Source organism: Gorilla gorilla, chromosome 3 (genome assembly GCF_029281585.2).
Source record: "Gorilla gorilla gorilla isolate KB3781 chromosome 3, NHGRI_mGorGor1-v2.1_pri, whole genome shotgun sequence".
Lineage (NCBI taxonomy): Eukaryota > Metazoa > Chordata > Mammalia > Primates > Hominidae > Gorilla > Gorilla gorilla.
Window position 1 is genome coordinate 33,954,919 of NC_073227.2, and position 19,076 is coordinate 33,973,994.

At 41.7% G+C, this 19,076-nt stretch overlaps 1 protein-coding gene across 2 annotated transcripts in view; it reads right to left on the bottom strand.

Moving 5' to 3' along the window:
• Window positions 1-19,076, bottom strand: part of SEL1L3 (SEL1L family member 3) — a 116,123-nt gene that overhangs the window by 21,783 nt on the left and 75,264 nt on the right. For both annotated transcript variants that reach the window (XM_019025686.4, XM_055385547.2), the window contains exons 14-17: window positions 15,452-15,514; window positions 13,470-13,646; window positions 10,196-10,323; window positions 7,401-7,484 (exon numbers count right to left, since the gene is read on the bottom strand). In XM_019025686.4, the coding sequence (XP_018881231.2) occupies window positions 7,401-7,484; window positions 10,196-10,323; window positions 13,470-13,646; window positions 15,452-15,514 (452 nt within the window). The remainder of the gene's footprint in view (window positions 1-7,400; window positions 7,485-10,195; window positions 10,324-13,469; window positions 13,647-15,451; window positions 15,515-19,076) is intronic.

Sequence of the window (19,076 nt, forward strand, 5' to 3'; positions counted from 1 at the left end):
GCACACACATATACATGCAGATACAAATAGGCAGAGAAAAAAAAAACCCTAAAAATTATCACTAAAATGCTAACAATACTTATTTCTGGGTGGTGAGAATGCAGCTAATTTTTATTCTATTCTTTTTACTTATCTGATTTCCTCAATTTTTTATACGTTACCTAGCTTAAGAGTAAAACTCTATTTTATCCAGAAGTAGTTTCTTACATCTTATTTTTCATTTTAAGGAGTTGATATTAATAACTCTTTTTTAATTTTAGCTCCACCTAGGAACTGGTTTAGGAAACGGTGGGGAAAGGTTGGGTGAGGGGGAGTAAGGGAAGCAGATTCTGAAATTATCTTTTCTAAACTGCTAAAAGCAGCTTCTGGCAGGCAATCCCTTGGAGACCGAGAGGTGCTGGGGATCAAATTAGGATAGTTAGACCTTCAGTCAGACATGCTGCAGGTCACAGGCCACGTGGCTGCTGAGTGAGTCAATTCGCAGGCTCTGAGATACCTAAGGCAGCTGACCAATTAGCCATGACTCAGGCTAAAGAGGGACAAAGTCAGCTAAGCAGCGTCCCTTGCAGAGGCAAGCCAGATAACAAGCCCCCAAGTGCAGCTGCAACAACATCCCAAAGGATGCTTGGGGATTAGCTAACATAGCCTGCAAAATCTATGTTTGGCTACAAGAATCCTCAGAGCAGACCCAAGGCCCCAGACAGAGGGCATGCAAGGGAGGCCCAGCAGAAAGTCCCCCTCATTCTGACACAAGGTCCTCTTTCTAAGGTCTTAGAATTCTCAAGTTTCTTCAGAGACACTCCGGCCTGCACTGGTGTCTCAGTTTCCAGCAGGGATTGACGAGGAAAGGAGACAGTGTAGACCTGCAAACCAAGGTCAAATATTGGGCCAGTGCCCTCTAACCATAACTGGCTGGGATGTGGCTCCTGTTTACTAAAATGTAACAAAGTGAGGTTTTTTCTGGCCAGGTGTGTGGTTGCTCATGCCTGTAATTCCAGAAATTTGGGAGGGTGAGGCGGGAAGATCGCTTGAGCTCTGGAGTTCAAGACCAGCCTGGGCAACAGTAGAAACGCTGCCTCTACTAAAACACAAAAAAATTAGCTCGGCATGGTGGTGCATGCCTGTAATCCCAGCCACTCGGGAGGCTGAAGCAGGAGAATCGCTCGAACACGAAAGGTGGAGGTTGCAGTGAGCCGAGATTGTGCAACTGCACTGCAGCCTGGGCGATAGAGCCAGATTCTGTCTCTAAAAAAAAAGAATTTTTTCTTAACTGCAGAAACCAATAGGCTGGTTGTCAGAATGGGTGGGGGAGATGGAGGCTGATACTCTCTGCAAGAACATTCACAATGATAGGCTTTATAAAGATAATATCTTGGGTCTAAAGTGATCTGGTGGTGGGGAAGGAAGGGAGGAACAAGTTTTATAGACTTCTATCGTCCAATCATTGTGTAAACCAGGAGGAAATGTCATAGAATTCTCAAACATTTCCATTGAGGAAACACTGAAATCCATCAGAAAGAGATGTCTAAAAAGGTATGTGAGATCCATAGAAACACTGAACAGAAATCTACCTCTGGGCCGAGCACAGTGGCTCATGCCTGTAATCCTAGCACTTTGGGAGGCCGAGGCAGGTAGATCACTTGAGGTCAGGAGTTCGCCCAGCCTGGCCAACATTGTGAAACCCTGTCTCTACTAAAAATATAAAAATTAGCTGGACTTGGTGGTGGGCGCCTGTAATCCCAGCTACTTGGGAGGCTGAGGCAGGAGAATCATTTGAACCCAGGAGGCGGAGGTTGCAGTGAGCCGAGATTGCACCACTGTACTCCAGCCTGGGCAACAGAGTGAGACTCTGTCTCAAAAAAAAAAAAAAAAAGAAAGAAAAGAAAATAAAAGAAAAAAAAGAAAAAAAGAAATCCACCTCTATTTTTCATCTTGCACAATCAATCACCCAATGCCTGTACCACCACCATCCATGTTCACATCTACTGAGCAGTGAGCTCTAGGTGGGGGCTAGCCACTCAAGACCAGATTTCTTTAGCTTATTAAAACTTCTGAGACAATGCCTCTGCAGAAACCCTGTCCACATTTAGCCTTCCAGCACTTTGCTCTTGCTTAACTGTGTTTCAACAGCTTATTAAAACTTCTGAGACAATGCCTCTGCAGAAACCCTGACCATATTTAGCCTTCTAGCACTTTGCTCCTACTTGTGTTTCAACAGACGCTATCTGAAAGTATTAATTCCAGATATTCCTACACTTACATTCATAGAACAAACATTTACTCAGCATTTTTTAATTGCAGGAAACCCAAAGACAAGCTGCAAAACTATTGTCCTTCCTTGAATTTCCTCAAGCTTTAGAAAGTCAACCAGAGCTTCAAGCTTTATTTCCAATGCACTCAAGTAAAATTGTCCCTTAGACAGCCATTTTGACAGGGAGAGGGGAATGGGTGCAGAGAGGAAGGGATTGAGAGAAAAGAAAGAATTTAAGGACACATTTGCTATCCTCCTTTCAGACCCAGCAAATGCATTTCTAGAACTTTTATAATGATACATCTTAATAATCAATCCTTTGGCTGCTTGCTGTGAATTATAAATTTGAGTACCCCTGAGCAGTTTCTCCACAATTATATTATTTTGCACGTGCTCTTTTCTGCCAATGGCTGAAGCAGCTCAGACTATAAGGATGAAAAAAAAATTCCTGGGGTCTCAGTGGAATTCAGGACCCCAGCTCTATTGCAAAAAGGTGAATTTCTTTCACCTGGAGCTATGTATGCTTACTTGCCTTGCCTCAAGCCCACTATAATCTGGCTAACCTCCTGGGTTAAGTGTTTTTGGTATACTTAAGACAAAGGACAATAAAACACGTAGCTTGCAGATAAAATAGATAAAACACATGTAGGGGTAAGGCAGAGAGAAATGAAACATGACAGCTGGTCTTTCCTTGGCTAACTTCTTCGAGTGTCCGAGGACAGCCTCAGGCGTGACAACATTATCTTCTGTATTACGCTGATATAGCAAAAAGCCCTTTCCTTAATCATGCTCCTCTTTTAAACTATCCCATATAAATCTTGGAACAACATAGAAAAGCACAAGCTCATCAAACTGACACATGTAATTTGAAAATAACTTCTAGAATAAATTCACTCACACAAAAATCAAAAAAGGGGAGGGACTGGGACATCGATGGATGATTTAGTTCTATTACAGCAGAATAGATGGTACCAAAAAAATGTCACGTTGGACGGTGAGGAGGCCAGCAAACATATATTTCCTATTTAACCCCTGGGGAGGGCTTGAAAGCTTGGAGAGCAGGAATGGATGGAAGTACTTTGTCCCAAATATATTTTGAAAAAGATTTCCCCATTGTAATAGATACAAAACGTTTCTTCCTGTTGATACTAAGAGGTTTCAAATCCAGACTGAGACATACCTTTAAAAATAATTAGCTTCTGTATCAAGATTAGCAAAGATATGGAGAAACAGAAATTTATATATGATGGGCAAGAGAGTAAATTGGTGAAACTACTTAGGAAAACAATTGACATTGTCTTGTAAGTTGAACATGTTCTCCTATGACCTAGAGTCCCCACTCCTAAGTTTACATTCTAGGGTGACTCTTTCTATTTGCCCTATGAGATACACAAAAATGCTCACGGCCCCATTGATCTTAAAAAACAAAGGAAAGAAAAGGCAAGGCAAGGCAAGGCAGAAGGGAAAAGGAAAGGAAAAGAAAGAAAAAAGAAAAGAAAAAAAGAAGGGAAAGAAAAGAGAGGAAGGAAAAGAAAAAAAAGAAAAGAAAGAGAATCCAAATATTCATTAACAAGAGAACTGGGCAATAAATTGTGATCTATTACAGCAGTGAATATGAATGAGCTACAGGTACATGCATCAAAATCTGTGAATCTTATTTTTATTTATTTATTTATTTATTTTGAAAGGGAGTCTTGCTCTGTTGCCCAGGCTGGAATGCAGTGGCTCAATCTCAGCTCACTGCAACCTCCACCTCCTGGGTTCAAGCAATTCTCCTGCCTCAGCCTCCCGAGTAGCTAAGATTACAGGTGCATGCCATCACACCCGGCTTATTTTTGTATTTTAGTCGAGATGGGGTTTCACCATGTTGGTCAGGCTGGTCTCAAACTCCTGACCTCAAATGATCCGCCCGCCTTGGCCTCCCAAAGTGCTGGGATTACAGGCGTGCACCACCACGCCCAGCAAGATGTGTGAATCTTAGGAGCATTATGTTAAGTAAAAAAAAGCAGTTGAAGAATTATATGTTATATAAAGTAATTATAATCATATAAAGGTCAGAAATAAGCCAAACTAAATCCATTTCTTAGGAATATATTCATATATAGCAAAAATACAAAGAGGGCAAGGGGCAGATCAACAAGAAGCTAGGATGATGGTTACTTCTGGGTACTGGGGGTAGGATGGGATTTAATATGGGAGGGACAGCAGGGGCTTCACTAGCACTGGCCATGTTTATTTTTTTAAGTAGAGTGGTAGCTTTATGGCTGTTCATTTTATTGTCACGCTTTGGAGGTTATGTATGTATCATATATACTTCATACGTATCAATGATTACATGATAAAAGAAGAGAAAAGCCACCCTACTGACTCATGCCACATCTTCCGTTCAAATGCTCGGCTCCTTTTGAACTAACTCCCCTTTCAGGCTCTCCCTTCTACTCACCATACACAGCTGTTTGATAAGCATCTTAGAAACAGGCTCTGTCATGTAACTACGCTCTCCAAAATGATCAATGCCTCCCCACTGCTTCATAAATCAAATAAAAAACTATTGATGGCTCCCCACTGCTTCACAAATGCATAATCTGCCATTCAAAATTCCATGAAGTAGCACCTCTTTGGTTTCATTATATATCCCTCTCAAGTTTTACCCACATGGCATAGTATTTTGTAGACTCTCTTTGCTTTTGTTCCTGCAATTCCCTACACCATAAATGCTGTTCCCTGCCTGGCTAAGTGGAAATTCCACCCATCCTTCAAGACCACCTCATCCATTACTTCTATCATGAAGGCTGTCCCAAGCTTCCCAAACCAGGCATCTTTTCCTCCTTAGTACCCCCAGTGATCTTTACATACTGCTCACGGCCCTTGAGCTATAATTGTTCCCTCTATTCACCTTAGTTCATTCAATCAGTAGTTTCCAAACACTTTCCAGGCACCCCAGTGTGTAAGGAACTGGGATAGAAGTTATCAGGCAATTGACATGTAAAAAGCAATCATGATCCATGGAAGAACAAAAGGAAATAAGGAGTTAGGTAGGATTCCGGGGCAGAGGAAAAAGCCAGCGCAAGGGCTCAGAGATCAGATAGAATATGGGCCACATGAGAACCTGCCTGCAGAAGAGATGAGGCAGCAAATTTCCCTAAGCCCTATTTGAGGCATCTCTCGAAACCTGTGGCCAGGCAACCTGCATTTAAATGTACTCAGTAAAATCTGCGGAACTGAATCCAAACTCACAAAGGGTACAGGACACACTTCAGGTCTCCTTTCTCCTTCCCCCAACCAACCAACCAACCAACCAATCAACCAACCAACCAACCAAACAGAAATCCATGATGAGGCTGAGTATTAAGAAAGAGAACAAGCCACAGAAATCTTAATTCATCTAGGCCTTCGCAGCAGCTTTTAAAATATGCTAAAGTGCTTTGTGATATTAAATTCAAAAGTAGGGCCCAGGTGAGGTGGCTCATGCCTGTAATCCCAACACTTTGGGAAGCCAAGGTGGGTGAATCACCTGAGGTCAGGAGTTCAAGACCAGCCTGGCCAACATGAAGAAACCCTCTCTACTAAAAATATAAAAATTATCTGGGCATGGTGGTGGGCACCTGTAATCCCAGCTACTCAGGAGAATTGCTTGAACCCGGCAGGCGGAGGCTGCAGTGAGCCAAGATCGTGCCACTGCACCCCAGCCTGGGTGACAGAGTGAGACTTCATCTCAAAAAAGCTTCAAAACAACAAAAGTAGGCAAGAAAGCTAAGGAACTAACAAAGACTCTATGAGAAAAACAGTGTCAGAGATCATGGGGGCAGGGGTGGGTTGGGGAGGAGTGTTTACAGGAGTGCTCTTCCTTTGGGAAAACCCCAAAAATAAACACTCCGATATCTGAATGTTTAGTTCATCCTAAGAAGTTTGTAGGGAGCAGAGGGTGGGAGGTTGGGAAAGTGAGAAGCAGAGAATGAGTTAAAGTCAAATTTGGGAGTTTTATGAACTGAAGTTCACTTGAGAAACAAGATAAAGCATCACAAAAATTGTAAGGTACATTTATGATGGGGAAACAGTAACTTTCTGAAAAAAATCTCTTTTTGATTGTGCAAAGTGAGGCCACAGGTAATAAACTTTCACAGGATGATGATAATAAAAATTTGCATTTGGTGCTTTCTTCATTGGCCTCATTTCTCCTACACTTTCTAATTTAAGATTCTTACTCATTGAGATGCTATCTGTTGGTTGCGTGTGCAGCCATGGACTAAAAGGGAAAATGTCATTCTTTTGAACTTACACTTTAATTTTTAATTAAGGTTCAAATCAGAGTATGATCAATGCTGAGTCTCATCTAATGTCTTTGAGGCAGCGGACTGAGGACTTTTTTTAGTTATTACTGAAATATCCACATCATTTAGGCAATAAAGCAGCCAAGAAAATGTGACCCAAGTTAAAACAACAATGGAATGCTAGAATTGATAGAAAAAAATGAAAGAAAGAAGACTGGTCAAGTTAGGAGAGGGGTCCCTTATTTGTAAAATCTATGAGTAACAGCAAACAGGGAACATTTGTGGGTCCTCATACACCATATTTCATCCCATAAAGAACAAGATGAGATTTGCTAACTCCACCAGAAGGTTAGGAAGGAGGGCATCTGTTTGTTTGTGCCATTGGATACTGGACTTCCAACAATCCCAGGCTCCTAGTCATGGCAGATGCAGTAAAACATCTATGGAAGAGGTGGCCTGAACCTTAAACACTGATCTCTCTTCTTGCTAGGAACAAGGTAGAAATTCTGGACTTTCTGTGGCCTGGAAATAAAAAGCAGAGAGTCTCACCTAAGATCCCCTATGCTGTCTCCAGACCAGACTCTAAAACCAAGAGGGGCAAGCTTAAAGGAAAGAGAAATCAATGTATTTGTATATCTTTCTCAACTTGATGAGTGTGAACAATTCCCCTAGAGAACAAATTTTTGTGTATAATTAAACATGGAAATGCTATGTTTTCCAATCAACAGCCAATCAGTCCATGATACTCTGAATATCATTACTGGGAGCTGTGATTTCCCTGCAAATTGCTTTCTCAGTTGCATTTTAAGACTCCATTTCATAAGACTATACTGACAGACAGGGAAAAAACTTTGCTCTAACGTGGATCCCAAGCTTACCATGAACCTTCCAGGTAGGCATTGAGGCCTTTGCGGATGACATGGCCCAAGTAGCCATTTTTCTCAGCTACATGTTTCGCCCATCTGAAAAAAAAAAGGGAAGAGAAAATACGCAAACCATGGCAAATTTAATAAAATGTTTTTCTTCATATGCTCTCAATAAATCCCACTTGGGGAATATTTTGCTAGTTAGAATTTTTATAGAGCAACAAACCAGAACTGAATGTTAAGAAGGTAAAGAAAATGCATTCTGAGAGCTTTTCATTTAGTGCCCTTTCTTATGAATGATTAGGAGTTGTCTTTTATGGAAACAAAGACATGTAAGATACATAATGAAATATATCCACCAATGTGAAAAAATATAATCTCTACCAAGAGTTCTAGTACTCTATTAAGTCATGTTTACTGACTTATTATTAGCTTTGCCTATTTTGCTTTGTTCCCTAATTTATTAGGGGTTTATTAGTAATGAGCTAGTCTGTTATAATCTTTAGATTTATAACTACTAAAATAATAGTTTAAGAATGCATAACTAAAAAGCTAACAGAAGGGGAAGTAGAATAATTTTTTTAAATACTTGATTAATACAAAGGAAGGGTAAGAAAAGAGATTAAAAAAAGGCACAAAAAACCCCCCACAGATGTGACAAATAGAAAATAAACAGGAAAATGGTATATTTAAAACCAAACATATCCATAATTACATTAAATGTAAATGGACAAAATACACCAATTAAAAATGAAAATTAAAAAATACAAAAAATAATTAAAAATACAAAATTTTAAAAATTAAAAAATACAAATACCCAATTACATGCTGCTTACAAGAGCCATGCATTGACATTTAAGAATGAAGAAAAGTTGAAAGCAAAAAAATGAAAAAAGATAAATCACACAAACTCTAACATTAAAATCAGGTATAACTATATGATCATCAGAAAAAATAGACTTTAAGGCAAGAACCATCAACAGAGATAAAGAAGACATTGTAAAATGATAAAGGGATCAACTACAAAGACGAAACAATTCTAAATCTATGTGATCTAATAGCATAGATTCAAGATATATAATGCAAAATTGACAGAACTAAAAGGAGAGGTAGATAAGTCCACAAATATAGTTGGAGATTTTAATATACTTCTTTCAGTAACTGAACTAACAAGCAGAAAAAGAAACATCGGAAAGGATGGTGAGGCTCTGAATAATGTAATTAACAAACTTGATGTAACTGATATATATGTAGATGTTGTATCCAACAAGTTCAGAAAGTACATTCTTTTCAAAAAGCCATAAAACATATACCAAAATTGACCATATACCAATCATAAAGCACACTTTGACAAATTTCAAAGGATTGGAATCATTCAGAATATATTCTCTGATCACAGTGAAATTAAGCTAGAAATCATTAACAAGAGGATAACAGAAAATCCACAAAACATGAATATTCATGTCAAATATACTAAATAACAATGATAAAAAATTTCAAGTCAGTCTAAGTCAAGTTTATCACCAAGGTCAGGTCAGGTTGCATTTGAACCCAAATGTGTTATGAAGAACAATCTTTTGGAGAGCCAGGGTATCAGTGTGAGGGTGGCCTAAAACAGAGGTCGACAAAAAGAGCAGGATAGTAAACATCTTAAGCTTTGTGGGCCACATATAGTCTCTATTGCATATCCTTCTTTATTTGTTTTATAACTCCTCAAGAATGTAAAAAGCATTCTTAGCTCTTGGAGCCATACAAAACAGGTACCAAGCTACATTTCATCTATGGGTCATGGTTTGACAACTCCTGTAAAACATTTTCAGATATGCAAGACCTCAAAAATGTGCCTCCCATTCACCATACCTCAGGAACCTACTATTGGATGTACTCCACCAAAATTTAAGTGCAGACCAAGAAAGAGAAAGAAAGGGGTCTGACAAAGAAGAGAACCAAAAAAGACACAGATGGAGGGAAAGTAAATACCCATAATGATGACAGTTAATCTCAGCATGACAGCATTGTCCTGAACAAAGACTCCAGGATGGATGTCACCAAGAAGGTTAAATTAATATAATATTTAGATAGGTCTGGACATACCAAGAGGAAATTCAGGCACCTGGAGGAGAATTTGGAGATCAAATACATAGAAAATGATAAGTATACAGAAAGCTTAGCAAATAAACAATAAAAAATAAGTAGCAATCCATAGAAAAGAAAAAGTTGTGCAAGAAAGGAAAAGTAATCAGAGTATACTACATGGCTCAGTTAGAAATAGCATTTACATGGTCATAATAATGTAAACCCTGATACTAATGTAACCAAATGATATACTTATTGGGAAGATGAAAGATGGCAGGAAGTATGAGTGAGCTGAGTAGTGGGAGGTGGCAGAGTCAAAGAAAACTACATCTTTATCCTTCACAGTGGGACATCATTAGACAATGCCTCGGATGAAAATACCAAGAAACAGTGGTATAAGCATGCTATTTAGAAATAGAGACAAATAAAAAATAAATAAAATAAAATAAATCTTTCAAAAAAGATTGAAAGTGATTCATTCTAGGGAGCAGAAAATAGAGTCTGGGGGTGGGATGAAGTGGGGTAGGCAAGAATTTCTTGTTTAGCCTTTGTCCAATTATTTTTAAATTTTTAATTAAAATTTTTAATTTTGTCTTGTCAAATTGCATGACTTTTAAAACTACATGCATGTATAACTGGTAAAAATAAAAAACTCAACTTAAAAAATGCTCAGGCACAGAGAATATAGGATATGGCTTTCCCTTCAAATGCAACGTTTGACAGAGTCTTACACAACAGCTTTCTCAGGATCTCTAGGGAATGTCTCCAGGTTGCCTGTGATATAGTAGAGAGAACACCACAAGGTCCCTTCCATGTGTCCACCTTGCGCAGCCTTATGGAAATATTCACCAGCTAAAGTCTGTAACAAGAGATGAACAAACATCGAGTCATCCTAGCTGGGCTGGTTTCGCCAGAGACAAGGTGGTGAGATGCTTTAAGCCTGATATGATTACAGGCTTATAACTTCTGATAGCTTTAAAACCAGGGCAAGCAACAATTCCAGGAAGACAGCCAATCACAGAAGTCAGCCTCTGAGATGTATGACCTTGCCTCATCTATTCTGTTGATTAAGTTTACCCAATAAATAAGACAACATGTAATTATGAATACCATTGCCATCTCATTTGATCCTCACATAACCCCCTGAAGGCTAGATAGAAGACTATATCAGAAGTCAAACCAGGTGAAAATCCAGGCATTTGCTTTCCTAACCCTGCTTAATACCTTTCTTCAAACTCATGTGCAAAAACTGCATTTCCAGTAGGAAGGTGAGAATTAGAATGTGACAATAAGAAATCTTCACTCACAGATGTCTTGGGAGTGTTAGCACACATTTGCTATGCATAAAAATATACTGCCTCTTATGTCATCAGAGACAGGTAGAGGGAAAAAATAAGACAAACATGTAGATGGGTATATTTCCACAGATTACTCTTATTTTTCTGAGGCAGTTGGCTGTTGTTTTTTGAAAGCATGGGCGTTGAAGTTAGGCAGGCTTGGTTCAAATCCCAACTCTGCTCCTTACTAGCCGTGTGGACTTGGGCATGTTGGTTAATCTCTCCAAACCTAATTTCCTTCCACTAAAAAATGTGCCTTCAGATAGCACCTGCAGTGAAGGGTTGTTGCAAGAATTAAATGAGATAACACATCCTCAAGGTTTAGCACAGTGCTTCAAAAAGAATAACCTTCCAATTCTTCCCCTCCTACCCCCGAATCTGCTGCTGCCACAATCTTGTTCCTCCCAATAAATGCCACTTCCATTCTTCCAACGCAACAAATGCCAAACACCTTGGAGTCATCCCTGACTCTTCTCCACCTCTCACACCCCACATTCAACCCATCAGCAAATCCTGCTGCCTCGACCTTCCAAATACATGTAGAACCCAGTTTCAGCCCCTCCACTGACACTGCCCTGGTCTCGCCCACTGCCCTCTCTCACTTGGATCCAATGCATGAACCCCCTGCTCCTGTCCATGTCTCCGGTAGGCAGGATCCAGGAGGAACCTTTTAAAATACAGCCCATCATTGCCCCATTGAACATTGCCCAGTGGTTTCCCATTTCATTCAGAGCAGAAACTGAGTCTCAGACTGGTCGGCTTCCTCCCTGGTCCTATCTCCCACCCTCTCTATCTCTTCTGCTTTCCACTCCACTCCCCTGGCCTCCCTGCTGCTCCTCTAGCACACCAAGCCTGCTTCCTTCTCAGGGCCTTTGCACTGCCTGCTCCTTCCTTCTGGAATGTTCTCCTAGATATCTGTAAGATTCCTTTAGGAGTCTATACAATATCACCTTATGAGAGAGGCCTTCCTTGGTTCCCTGGTTTCCCTTATAAAATAGCATTTCCCAATCTCCACCCCCTCATCCTACATATATATAAAATATATAAATAATATACATATATAAAAGTATATATAAACTATATATAAATAAAAAAATAAAATACACATAAATAAAATATATATAAATAATATATATATATTTTATATATATATATTTTTTTGAGACGGAGTCTTGCTCTGTCACTCAGGCTGGAGTACAGTGGCACAATCTTAGCTCACTACAACCTCTGTCTCTGGGGTTCCAGTGATTCTCCTGCCTCAGCCTCTCGAGTGCCTGAGATTACAAGCATGCACCACCACACCTGGCTAATTTCTGTATTTTTAGTGATGAGTGTTTGTATTTTTAGAGACGGAGTTTTAAAATGTTGGCCAGGCTGGTCTTGAATTCCTGAGCTCAAGTGATCTGCCTGCCTCAGCCTCCCGAAGTGATGGGATTACAGGTGTGAACCACCACTCTCAGCCCTCCTGAACTTGTTTTAGTTCTCTGCACAGCACTGATCTTCACCTCCCCTCCTATTATATATTTATTTGTTTATTGTCTTTTCCATCTGGTGGAATGAAAGCTTCATAAGAGCAGGGACTGTTTTGCCTGCTACTATGTCCTCAGTGTTCAGAAGGGTGCCTGGCACCGGGTGGGTGTTCACCACATTTTGTTAAATGTAGCGGAGCTCAGGACCAGGCACAGTGGCTCACACCTGTAATCTCAGAACTTTGGGTGGCAGAGGTGGGCGGATCACTTGAGGCCAGGAGTTCAAGCCCAGCCTGGACAACATGGCAAAACCTCATCTCTACTAAAAATACAAAAATTAACCAGGCATGGTGGTGCACGCCTGTAATCCCAGTTACTCCAGAGGCTGAGGCATGAGAATCGTTTGAACCCAGGAGGTGGAGGCTGTAGTGAGCTGAGATTGTGCCACTGCACTTCAGCCTGGGTGACAGAGTGAGACTCTGTCTCAGAAAAAAAAAAAAAAAAGTAATGTAGCTCAGGTTATCATCACCAACATCAACATTATTATTCACAGAGTGGGCTTCCCACTGTGCACTAGGCCAGGTCCTCACTCCACTAAGTGTGTGACCCTACGTTACTTAACTTCGCAGAACCTCAGTCACTTGGCTGAAAAATGGACATAACCAGAGTATTAATAGCTATTTCAGAGGAGAATTAGGATTTACATAAGAGGGCACACGGTAGGGTGTTTTGCATGGTGCTTGGCACAGAGGAAATGCTTAATCAACACTAAAGATTGCCATTGTGTTTTCATTATTATTAAAACTGGTTTCACACCAGGCAATCCTATCTGGACTTAGTTCTCTTTGCTTCTAGCAAGATCAGTCTCTGCTCCATCTCACGCTTATTCCTGTCCTGCGTCATCTCCCACTCTTCCCTCTAGCTCAAGCCTCCCTCCTCCATGAAGCCTTCCTAGCTGCTTTGGCCTTCACTGTTTCCCAGCTCCAGAGCTTTGGGTCATGCCATTTGCCACACACTTGGCACTTGGCTAGATGCCACCCTTTCCTCTTCACTATCTTGTTTTCCTACGAGACCCTCTGAGCTCCTCGAGGACAGGGACTGTGTCTGGGGTTGGGTCTGGGGCACACAGTGTACCTTCAACAAATGCTTCATGATCAAGTGACTGACTAGTTGCAGAGTGGGTCTCAAGTCCTACTCACTTGATTCCTTCCAGGAACTCCAGGGAAGATGCCATCCAAATGCAGGACTCCAAGATTGTATGACGCATCTGGGTTCCCCATTTCTTCTGCTTTTAACCAGTACTTTGCTGCTTTGGCGTAATTTTTCTTGAATTTGTGGTAATACCATCCCAGGCCATTGACTGCCTGATGCAATCCCTGAATTTTGGAATAAGAAAGAAATTAACTTTAGAAAAATGAAATCTAAAGAGCTCTGGAAGCAATTATTGTGGAAGCATTCTGCCTAAGTCTGAACAAAACCTTCCCTTTCTCTTATTTTGGAGCAGATGGCATTAAAGAAAAGCTAAGTGCTAGGAAACACAAGCCTGCCTGAGAGTCTTCCCAGGTGGGTTTCACCCGACTGCTGCTGGGATTCTGCCTTCCATCTCTGCAGCAATGTTAGCCCCCAAATCATTGTTCTGCTCCTGTGGGCTCTTATGCAACACGCTTGTCTACAAAAGGCGTCTGATTGCCCTGCCACATCAATAGTGCCCTTGAAATTCATGAACGCTCAACTGAGGCCTGAAACCTGCCCTGACTGAGATGGTTTCTAGGTGATCCGCCTGCCCATCTGTTGATTCCTCTGCCCTGAACACCAACACGCACTCTATGGCAAGCAGCAGCAACATCCTACTTGCGCAGCACAGGTGCTCTCTCTTTGCATGGTTCTGACAGGGGGTTCAGGGTCTCGGAGAAGCAGAAGCAGAAGGGGACAGCAGTGAAGAATGAGAATCATATAACACTTTTCAGGCCATGACTATTCCAGATCAATAAAACTGTATTTCCTCATTACTTAAGCTCTGTTAAAATTCATACAGAATAAAGCACACTAGACATCAATTCACCACTAGGATGGCTACAGAGATGCAAATTTCACAGCTTCCAAGAAACCCCCTTATGGCCCCATTTTAGGGTGCTCTGGAACCAATGATTTCCATGACTACCATTAAGTTACTTTTCTACTTCTGCCCTAGAGTTTCTGTTGGGGTCAGGAGTTGGAGTACAAATCAGGGGGTTCCCTCTTCCTGGGTCATGTGTCCTCTTGACAACACACAGATGGAGGAGCAATCTTTTAGGTCTCTCATTCCATGCTCCAACTTCCTGCTGTATGCAACTTTGAACTCCTCAAGAGACAACAATGAGGAAGAAAATTCAGCATGGTCATTTTAGGAGTCTTCATCGTTAAGGCAAATATTGGCAGCCTTGGGAGGCACATCCAGGTGCCAAAAGGGCTACAAGGTGCCTTGTCTAGGTGTAGATTTACAGTAGTTTCTGCAAATCTATTTATTTGGACATCGGTATGCATGCACATATGAGTGTGCACATGTGGCTGTGCATGCATTGGGCATATGTGTGTATGTATATGTGTGCATGTGTGTGCATGTGTGGGTGGGGGCCAATCGAAAGCAACATTGTAACCTCCATTCTGTAGAGCTGTATAGGAACTAGCTGACTTGAAGATACCACTTAAATGTAGTGACAAAAGCAAAATAATTCCCAAACCTAGCAATAAACTTAATAAACAGGCCTGTTATCAATGCACAGGAAACAAATGGGAAACGGGCACCACAGAGTTAACCTTCAAAGGAGTTAGGCTTCTGGTTTCCTGAATTCAATGGCATTAATACCCATCCAGTTTCCAGAGGTCCTGCTGCTTGTTATCAGGGCAGCTCCTGATTATAATTTTAGCCTTCAAACAAAATCAACCTGAATGCTATTGACTGGAAGGTGAATTCAGCTTTTGAATTTTGCTGCCCCCATTGTGGCAAGTTTCTGTATGTATTGTAACTAAAAAGTGACTAATCACTGCAGTGGGGGTGCCGTGCTGGCGACCAACTGCTCACCACCCCGTTTCCACCTTAGGGCTTTGTAGGAAGAGGCTGGCCACTTCCTCTTTTAGACGTGCGAGAGCGTGTGGGAGTGTGTGGTGGAACTGTTTCCCTCTGACAATATGCATGTGTTACCTTGGAAGCTGCTTTCTTCATCAGCTCTAAGGCAAGCCGTCTGTTCTTTTTTACTCCTTGACCCTAAACATTGATAAACAGCGATGATTACAAAGAAAATACAACCAGACTGCACACATACAGACACATTAGTGTTGGATATAAAATACTTAAAAATAAAACCCTAACTTTCTTTGTTTAAACCCAAGCTTAGGGATTTCTATAGGTAGTGCTATTTCATCATCATCATCATTATTATTTTGCTTATATTTGTGGAGCAGAAGCAACAAACCTCAACTTCGCAGCTTAGCAGTAATCGCTGTGTCAGTTGCAACCCTGTCAATCCACAGGTACTACTGGGGGAAGCTATGAATCAGGTTAAATGAGTTTGGTCATCCTGGATGCTTTCCTCTTGGGATTACCTAATTTGCCAGCCAGATAAAGCACTTTATCTGTGTTGGACAGTCAAGAGTTACCAGGCTGTCGCTTGCAGGCTTCATCAGCCTTGGCTGGGATCTCCAGGGTGGAACACTGTTGCTTCAGAATCAGCTCAAGAACGGGCTCCACAGAAGATAGGCAGCAGAATCGGTTGCCTCAGATGTAACTAACAGAAACTAACAAGGTTCTTCCAGCAAAATTAAGATTTTCCAGATGAGGTGGTTTGTCCACTACAGAGAGACATGGGCTTTGGGGTTCTTGTCATAAGAGAGAAATTCTGTGGAACACACTGAGATGTCTGGAGGACAACTGGGGAGATGGTGTGCTCAAGGGTAGAGTGGAAGGAGGTCCTTGAGTATCTCTTGACTTAGATCTGAAAGCGAAGATGCCAGGCAAGGGGGTGGAGGTGACTGTAAACCACTGCTGCTTCCAAACTCAGAATTACTGATACCCCCAATCCCCATGTGCCACATGGGGTCCTCCAGGACTCAGACAACAGTTGACAGGATCACCTGTGATTTGGATGGGAGAGGGTTTTGCAACAAACACACCCATAAACTCTATTTAAACGCTTAGCTCTATAGTAAATGGAAACAGCGCTAGTTACCGTTCCTGTGTGAATTAACGTTGGCCAAGCACTGTCTAAGTGCTTCATCGACCCTACCTGAGGTGCTGCTGTTATTCTCATCTGAGAAATATGCCCTTAGTCACACAAAGGGAAATGGGGGCAGAATTTGAATCCAGACAGGTGGACTCCAGAATCCAAGCTTGTAACCACCACTCTCTATTTTCTTCTGCCTATTTCAGTTCATAACCTCCTTGTAGGATCCAGGAACCATGCAGGATATGCTTGACTGTCTATCTTTCAGGACCCCAAATAAAACTGTGAATCTAACTAAAGGTTAAATTACATATGCCAAGTTTCTACTCGACTTTAACTTGCTTATTTAATAAAACCAATGAATTGAAGCAAAGTGGAAGATGAAAATATTTTTCAGAATGGCACCACTGCTTCATTTAATTAGGGAGGAAGAGGAGAGGGAAAAGGACACAGAAGGACACTTGGAGTAACTGGAGGAGGGAGGAGACAAGCTTTCTGGACTTCTGGAAAACCATCAGAAAGACCAGAATCACTGAACGTTAGCGCCTGGTTGAAGTATAATAAGTTTATCTTCTCCAACTCTTTTTTGTTTTGAAGAAATAAAACGGGGGCCCAGAGCGGTTGACTTAGCTAAAGTCTCACAGTTAGAGCTGCAATGACAACCCACACACTCTAGAATAGGGATGTTTACACTACACCCGCTATTGAGTCAAAAGTGGGATGACTTTTCTTGCACAAAGACGATGTACTCTACACGAATCTGAGTAGTATTAGAAGTTGTTAAATAAGAGAAATGTGAAGCCTGGTACATCGTAAGTACTCAGTAACTATCCAGAGTGAATGGATGGAGGACAGTTGCTGCTGTCAAAGTCAAAGCTTTATCCTCATGTGGCTGCAAGATAAGATGGACTCAACTACCTGGAATGAACCACAGCCACCATCTTGGTACCATCTTTACATAAAGCCCGATGCCCCCACACAGTCAAATGCACGTACTGTTCTTTGCATATGGAAAGCCCATTTTCAGCGTGGGGTTCTTTCACACAGAATACACTTGAGGATATCTTCTAGCCACAGGCAGAAATCTTCCCTGAGATGCTAATAAAGGGCTTCGTTCCTCCCACCCAGACAAAACTTAGCAAGAATGCAGAACCCCCCTCTCTGCAAAAAAGCCTTACGGTGTGAGAAAGCAAACCCAGAGAAGGCATTATGTCACTCCCAGAGTCATTTATTTCTGGATTTGCCTCTCCCTGTAGATTGTGAGATCTTGGTAGGCAGAGATAATGTCTGATTTGTGCCTTTATCTTTGGATAGCGATTGGCCTCCACTCTGGTGGACAGGTGCTGCTCCTCTGTGCTTATTGATCTAGGTCCTCTGCCTTCCTCTCTGTGTATGAGCTCCCTGAGGTCAGGGACGTGACTCATGCATCCATATGCCCCTCCATCTAGCCCAGAGCCTGGCATTGGTCAGCCCTGAATGGAATGGATGCTTATTGAACAAACACATGAATGCATTCACATACGGCTCAGATTCAAAATATTTCTATGTTGATTTGACAACTGGAAAGAGAAGGTCTGGGACCTCAATTTGGAAACCACAACAACCAATAGGTTTTCAGGCTTTGATAGGGTAGGGAGGGTTAGAAATGTAGCCACAGTCATGGTTAATTACTGAGTGGCCACAGCTGTGTTCTGGAGCTGGGCCTGGCCTTGTTTGAAGATGCTTGCTTTTTGGGGGCAGCTGCTTTCTTTGGATATGGACATAAGTCCAAGAATTTCCTTACCAAAGCCAAAGCTTTTTACTTTTCCAAGATTGATGAATTGATGTCTCTGTATTTGGGGATGATGAACACAGACTGTGAAGCCAGACTTCCTAGATCCCAGTCCCAGGTCAGAAACGTACCAGTTGGGTGACCTTGGGCAAATTACAAAACCTTTCTGTGCCTTTGTCTCCATGTAAATGAACAGCAATCATAATACACCAAGGTACCAACCTCGTAAGTTGGTTGTGAGGATTTAATGCACTAATACATGCAAAGCAGGTAACAACCACTCAATCAGTGTGAACTATTACTAATTTTTTTTTTTTCTGAGATGGAGTGTGGCTCTCTCGCTCAGGCTGGAGTGCAGTGGCACAATCTTGGCTCACTGCAACCTCTGCCTCCCAGGTTCAAGCAGTTTTCCTGCCTCAGCCTCCCAAGTAGCTGGGATTACAGGCACAGCCACCACGCCTGGCTAATTTTTGTATTTTTAGTAGAGACGGGGTTTCACCATGTTGGCCAGGCTTGTCTTGAACTCCTGACCTCGGGTGATCCACCCGCCTTGGCCTCCCAAAGTGCTGGGATTACAGGTGTGAGCCACCGCGCCAGGCCATACTATTTTGTATAAAGAACGTGGCATTTTATGGTCCCCAAAGTTCATTGGTCCTATTATCTCACTCAATCTGTGGTCATTGCCACTGTCCCATGAGATGAGGTGACTCCAAGGACACACCTGATGGTTGCAGAGGTGGGACTTTCATGCTTGTCTCCTAGGCTCTTCCCACCCCTCTCCTGTTGGCTTAAAACCAAGATCTTTATTTTCATCAGCAGGATTGTTGGGATCCAGC